Source organism: Odontomachus brunneus, unplaced genomic scaffold (assembly GCF_010583005.1).
Source record: "Odontomachus brunneus isolate Ranch 3 - 2012 unplaced genomic scaffold, Obru_v1 Obru_scaffold_007, whole genome shotgun sequence".
NCBI classification, from domain to species: Eukaryota; Metazoa; Arthropoda; class Insecta; order Hymenoptera; family Formicidae; genus Odontomachus; species Odontomachus brunneus.
In genome coordinates this window covers 2,751,154-2,758,319 of record NW_022639457.1, presented here as the reverse complement: position 1 = coordinate 2,758,319, position 7,166 = coordinate 2,751,154, and the positions used below count along the sequence as shown (strand labels likewise).

At 52.0% G+C, this 7,166-nt stretch overlaps 1 protein-coding gene across 1 annotated transcript in view; it reads right to left on the bottom strand.

Annotated features, from left to right (window-relative positions):
• LOC116853898 (homeobox protein goosecoid) overlaps positions 1 to 4,066 on the bottom strand; it is an 8,753-nt gene extending 4,687 nt beyond the window's left edge. The window contains exons 1-2 of the mRNA XM_032835228.1: positions 2,697 to 4,066; positions 96 to 385 (exon numbers count right to left, since the gene is read on the bottom strand). Of these exons, the coding sequence (XP_032691119.1) occupies positions 96 to 385; positions 2,697 to 3,231 (825 nt within the window). The 5' untranslated portion in view covers positions 3,232 to 4,066. The remainder of the gene's footprint in view (positions 1 to 95; positions 386 to 2,696) is intronic.
• Between the last annotated feature and the right edge of the window lie 3,100 nt (positions 4,067 to 7,166).

Below are 7,166 nucleotides of genomic sequence, written 5' to 3'. Positions count from 1 at the left end.
AGAGAGAGAGAGAGAGAGAGAGAGAGAGAGAGAGAGAGAGAGAGAGAGAGAGAGAGAAAGCTGGTGCGTCCAAATGAATAAGAAATTTGACTAACCTCGATCCTCTCCTCCTTAAGGTCGACTTGGAGGGCCAATTGTTCTCGCAGTAGCACGTCGGGATAGTGCGTTTTGTCGAAGGTGGCCTCTAATTGCTCCAGTTGTTCCTCGGTAAATATCGTTCGGTGGCGACGTTTCCTCTTCGCCATCGGGCCCATTCCCGGATTGTTGGGATTGATTTGATAATGGTGGCCGGCGTGATAGAAAGCCGGCTGTCCATGAAGGGAGACCCCGGCGGCGGCCATCGCGGCAACGTATCCTCCGGGATAGAGTCCTGGATATGCAGCGGCTGAAAAATGTGGAAGTGACGCGACAACGAGATTAGACGACTCGCTTGAAACTCTGTCCTCACATCTGTGGGCTTCTTCTCGTTTAGTACACGGGCGATGACGCAAATTATCGCCCGCGTATTAATCGTTAAGCGTTCCGCGTCGCATTAAAGATTCATACGTTGACGTGCGCGCTTACGATTACAACATTAGTCCGGGGTTTGCGGGTCGATTGTAACGCGGCGGATAATTACAACAATCGCCGAGCGTTTGCACGAGCTCTGTGACTGAAGCTCGAATTGAATCTTCGCGACGACACGCGAGGTGAACATCCGGCGACTCGCGGCGTTGAGTCGTTTTGTCCCTTGAAACGCGCGAGGGTATGACTCGCGACGGAGCCTCCGTCGAGACGCAGCTTCCGTCGCAAAAATGCGATGCTACAATTCAATGGCGGAGCCAACCGCAGTGGTCCTCGCGACCCCCTTCGCGATATTTAGGATAAAAAGGTCGCCCGACACCCCCGTCCCGGGGGACGTTTTACTTTAAAATCTCGAAGAAAGCTGCTTAAACGCGACGTTGCGTATGAAAATGTGGGGACGGTAAAAATTTCTGCTTTTACTCGGCGTCCTCTCTTTCTCTCTCTCTCTCTCTCTCTCTCTCTCTCTCTCTCTCTCTCTCTCTTTCTCTCTCTGCACTTCTCTCTCTCTTTCTCAGGCGTTTTGCATGTTTCTTCCTCACGTTCTCCGTCTACCAGCGGGATTGCCGAAGGAGCTAGATCGTTCATGCATGATCGAAACGGATTGCGGATTTCATCTCGCGTATCCCCAATGCGAGAAAGCCCGGTCCTTGAGGGAGAAATACCTAAAGCCTCCGGCGGGCATAAAAGAAATTTTGGCGCGTTCGGCATCGAATCTCTTAGGATTTCACGCGGGGTCTTACATTTTTGCGACGTAAACTGTTAAACGTTTCGCGGTTGAGGTATTTTCTCTCTCTCTCACAGCGGGTAGCCTAACAGCGAGGACGGTATATTGGCCGCTATATCGCCCGTGGAAAATGTAACGCGATCGAACGGGCGTAATTCACGCGTTCCACTGCACGCGGTAAATTAATCGACGCCGAGTAATTGCTCGATTCATGCGATCGCGGACGCTTCATTTGCGCGAACATGTCGTAATTTCCATCGCTCAACATACCACAGAGACTCGGTTTACGTCATCGTTCGGCAGCTGGTTAAATATGGCATTGCCGAGTTTAATGCATACGAAACATGCCAACTACTTCAGCTGCTGCTCCGAGCATCGTTGCATCGTTACATCCCGTTAAACAAGATCCACATCGCGTATTTCATGCATCGCAATTAAACGGCTGTGGGAGGGCGGCAAAATTAACGCGAACGAGACCGCGTCGCAGAGAGAAAGAATCAATTGAATCTCGTTGCAACGTGTAGATACCCAAAAGTACAGCTGCTAGACATATATTCTATGAAACCGTGTAGCAGTAAACACTTTGGCTGCAGCAGCGAATTTTTAATCAGAGCAACAAATGCACTTTCAGCAAACCATGATTAGCTGTTCAAAAAAAAATAATAATTTGTTGGTTCAGACAGAATTATAAACGAGTTTAAATTTATCTTTTTTATCTATTGGAAAATTATGATAAAATTTGCAGCAACAATATTTTAGCAATATTTTAGCAAGAAAATTTTAGCAACAATATTTTAGCAATATTTTAGCAAGAAAATTTTAGCAACAATATTTTAACAATATTTTAGCAAGAGAATTTTAGCAACAATATTTTAGCACAAAAATTCAAATGAATGTGTTGATTATACATTCGTATGTCTCTATTCTGTTCTGTCTACCATAATCGATTTCAACAAGAAGTATGACTGACTAGTTAATCTGGACGAGCGCCACAGAGAGACTTTCTTACTGAATTTAACAAATAGATGATCTCCGAACGGAAATTCTAGCTCTCTGTCTCATCGAAACAAACACGCATGCGATATCGCAGTGTTTGCTAGTCACTGACCCATCTTGGCGAATTTGTCGTGTCTGGATAATTTCCGCTATGATTGTGTGTGCAAGACCGTTAAGTGCGGGGAAATCTCTTTTCTTTCCGCGCGTCAGCCACCGGCTGCGGATTATGAAAGGCAGAGGGCAAAGACGCGAGGTCCCAAGAGAGAAAGAAGAGGGAGAGTCTAAAGAGGCGTTCGCGAGACGTTTAAAGGATTAGCAGGCCTTTAAATGTCCCGACGGCGTCTCAGGCGAGGCTCCCGCGGAGGAGTCACGGCCCGCGACGACCTAAGACACGCGCGCTTTTGGTACCCACCGAGAAAGTCCGCCGAGGTGAACGCCAAGTGGTGCAGCTGCTGTTGCAACGGATGCATCGCCGCGGTGCGGCCGGCCGACTCGATCGTCTCCGGTGTCTGGATGACCCCGGAGTTGCCGACGCTGCTGGTGCTCGTCGGGCTGACGACATTGCCGATCGGCCTCGGCGCCAGAATGCTGTCGATGGTGAAGAGCGAGGTGGGGGACGACATGGTGGCGGAGGAGCCTGGTCGCGAGGTCTCGCGGTTGCCAGCGTGTCGGGTTACCTCCTCCGTGCCGCCGATCGGACTCCTGGAGTACGTGCGGTCGACGTGCGGCGCATCGGCGACGGCGTCGTTGCGCCTCGCCGCCGGCGACACGTGATTCTGCACGCCGTCGGCGTTCTTCAGCTTCTGCTGGAAGCTCTCGGGCGAGTAGCTGTACAGGTAGCTGTGGTTGTAGCCGGATATACCGGGACCATCGTGCAGCGGACTCGACGGCTCCGTCATGGGAGAGCGTGATCGTGGCGAGTCGCTCGCATAAGTGCTCTCTACCATGTTACGAGCAGCTCGTGATGGAACGTATCGGTGATGACCCGGCGAGCTCGGCCGCTGAGTGATCCCCTTCGGGGCGACCTGTCCACGGAGATGCGCCAGTGAGCAGCGAGCTGTCTATTCCCAGCTCTAGCCTTGTTCTCCAACAGCGCGGCGCGGTTCCGTTCGCATCGTAGGAGTCGGACTTCGTAGGGCAAACCGCGGATCTTTCTTGATTTCGTCTCGATGAAAGACAGAAAGAGAGAGAGAGAGAGAGAGAGAGAGAGAGAGAGAGAGAGAGAGAGAGAGAGAGAGAAACAGACAGAGACAAGGAGAGAGAGATCTATGAAGCTCGTCGTCTTCTAGAGCGCGAGACACGTTCAGTGCGGCATGCCGAGTCGCTGGTTTCTGACAAGAAGTCGCGGGGGTGAGTTTACGCGATCACGCAGTTAATTATGTAGCTCTGATCCGTCGCGTCCTCACGATATGCCGGCGATTGTAACAAGAACTGCGTGCTCGTGATCGGGAAAAGGACCGAAATCAGGTGGCAACCAAAAACAAGGAAAAATCCGTTCGCGAGCTACGAGGTGCCTCCGTGCGACTCCTCTTGTGGACCCGTCGACCACTTTATCCACTTATATCGTTAAGCCGCCGCCAAGGCGCCGAGGCGTGACCGATCGCGCCTAGCGTCGCACGTCGCCGACACAAAGTGACATCTCCGATAAAGGATATCCGAGGACTAGCCATAGCGTGGCGGCTAGCGCGCTGGTGCCGCGTGGACGCGCGCGCTTCCTCTTCCTTCCCTTCGGTCCCGGTCGCGCACACCGAAAGCCACCCCCGTGGCCCGCAGCCGCCGCGACCGCCGTATCGGTGGCGGACAGAGACACCCTCGGCTGGCCCCTCGGGTTGGCGTGCGTTGTCCGCGACCGGGGCGTGGCTGTGCCTGGCTCCGACCACTTTTCCACCACCCCTTGGTGGTGGCAGAGGTATCCCCCCGGAGCGTGAACACGAGCGCGTCACGGAAACGGGAGCGCGCGCGAAAGAGGGCGGCGGAGGACCGGTGAGGGTGCTAGAGGAGGGTGCGATCGCGTCGCGACGCCGCTCAGGGGTGGGAGAGACGTCACGTCGCGCAACGATGCCGCCGCCACGGCGATGCTACACCCCTTTCGGCCGCGCCGCGGCTAACAGACACACGAGGCAACGCGCGTCGTCGTTGCGGAGGGTGGTCGCGAAATAACTCTCTGATGCTGAGAGAGGGAGAGGACGGAGCAACACAGAAAGAGAGAGAGAGAGAAGGAGAGAGAAAGAGAGAGGACCACGGAAGCGAATGACATATTTGCCGATGCATATTACGGGGGTTACCGAATCTCCCGCTTCGTCATCGTCGTCTTCACTGACGGCAGCGGGTCTGTAGGGAATCGAATTCGGCAGCTTATTTTTTCAAACCATCTTAGACCCTCGTTTTCAAGAAATGGGGGAGATTACGCGTCAAGAAGAGCTCGCTTCGTAGCTGCGCGACCCGTAATTCAGAACGGCCCGGGGGTTGCTGAGGTTCCCGACCCCGATCTGATTTTGGACGATCGCGAAAACGTTTGCGCGGCGCAACGATATTTCGTAAAGCCGAAGATTCAGTTGGTATCGTCACGTGGCAGAATTTATTGAACGATAGAGCGACACAATTTTGCAGAAGATCCAATCGTGAAAGGGGAACGAGAGAAGGGAAATCTTCGAAGGGGACGAATGGGGTAAATGGCCTAATTGTCTCGAAGCGTCTCGAAGATCAGCAGCGGATATCCGCGAGTGACTTGGTGGAACCAAGATACGTTTAGGCAAACAGCCTCAGAGTTCCCAATCCCTCATTTCTTCTACCAAGAAAAATAATGTTCTCACCCTTTATTTAAACTCCACGCCATTCAATCAAACGGCGCATCTTATGCGTCTACCGCGTGCGCCGTTTGAACAAGCTGCAATTCTAAACTCCATGTTCTAGAAATCTTGGAGAAATTATCTCACAGCTCGTGACCTCAATTTTGCCGGCAGATTGTCCAATGGTCTCGGAGCCAATCTTCCCCCGGGTAAACATCGAGGCGCCGGGGCGGTTCTCGAGCATGCGATACTTCTAATCCGTATTCAGTCTTTCGTCCATGGAGGACTTAAACCCGAGACACCAATAAATGCTTCACTCGTGTGTCGTTTTAAATAATAATCGAATCGATTTGTCGACGTTGCGGGATCAAACGACGAGCGCAAACGCCAATCCGAGCGCGATGAACCCCACGCGGAAGCTCAGGCGTCGGTATATCTGGATTATGGCGGTTGCGCGCGGCTAGGGAGCGAGAGAGAGAGAGAGAGAGAGAGAGACCATTGAGATAGGTAGATAGATAGATGGAGTGTAAGAGAGAAAGAGAGAGACCGCGCGCGCGTGAGAGAGAGAGAGAGAGGAGGGAGAGACAGAGAGAGAGAGAGAGAGAGAAAGCCATACCTATACCTACCTTCCTGAACAACCAACCACCCAACCAACCTAGGGTGCCAACGTAGCGAATCCGCGCGGATCTATTCAATTATTCAAATCCCAGCCAATGCGTCCGTATTAATAACATAAAACCGTTGTAATGCGCATTGACTGTCGTACTCGCTTGCGTTGTCGCGGCGGTGGTAGAACTGGGGTGAGGGGTCGCGTATCGCGGAGAATCGAGCGTGAAAAGATTCCTCGCCCGTTAAGGGGTGCGTACGTAGCGCGGACATTGTAAGTACCTCGCCCTCCTGTTTGGGGTTATAGCCCCTTGCCCTACCCACCCCTCCATCGACGAGCTGCTGCTGCTGCTGCTGCTGCTGCTCCTCTTCTTCTTCCTCTTCCTCCACCCATTTATCCGTCCATCCGTCCGTCCGTCCGTCCGTCTGTCCGTCCGGGATGTGCATCCCCGTGCGGTCCATTCGAGCGCAGCGAGATCCGCGCCAAGCTTAATCCTAATCCGTACGTTAATCGCACGCCCGATCCGGCGAACCGGATCCCACATTTTGTGCGATCCGTACGTGTACTTTATCTATCTTTTGCTACCTACCTATACGAACCCACCCTATCCGGCCGGTTTAGGTCGTTGTTAGAACTCCAGAAGACGTTGAGATGTCGCGCGCGCGCGCGCACAAGAGGGAGAAACCTGCGAGAGGATCTGCCGGGAGGAGAGAATGTGAAGAGGAAGATCTCACATCCCTCTTTTCTCGGGCAGCGGACACCGCCATTGTGCGGCGGTATGTCGTGAATTTTATTAGCCGGCGGATCACGATGGAACGAAGCGGACTGGGAACCGGCCATCGCTAATATATCTCTTGATCTGCTGATGGTCTTTTTGCGATTTTGCGCGCGCCCGTAGCTCGCTGCCGAGCAAATCGCCGCCTCGACGAGACGCGGAGCGTACCGAGTTAAACGAGTTTATTTTGAAACTGATGCGAGCTCCAGTCACGTCGCGAGTCCGCTATGAATTATGAATGAGTTGTTTTCTGGAAAAGGAGAGCATACACAGGTAGAAAAGGAGAGAACGAGAAAGAGAGGCGACAAAGTTAAATGAGTTCACTTGGAACGCGCTTCAAGTCACCGTTTCGGGTAGCCAATTCTGGGTATCCAGGGGTACCCCCGAGTATTCACAGCCCAAGTAATATGAAATGATTTACTCTTACCATTTCTTCTTATTCATTCTCTCTAAGTCATTTTACGCATAAAAGCAATTAAAGTCAACGCAAAGTGAATGATGAAATATCAATGTTTGCGCGCGCGTTCATCTTACCTTAATACTTCTATACACAAATTGACAAAGTGAATATATACCCAAAGAAATATGATCTCATCTTTAGCGGAATACTATTATAGGTGGCCTGAAGAGGATCCTTCTAAAATTAAAAGAAAAATATTCCAAGCGCAATATTATTCCACTTCATTAAAACAACACTTTCAGCAAAAGTCG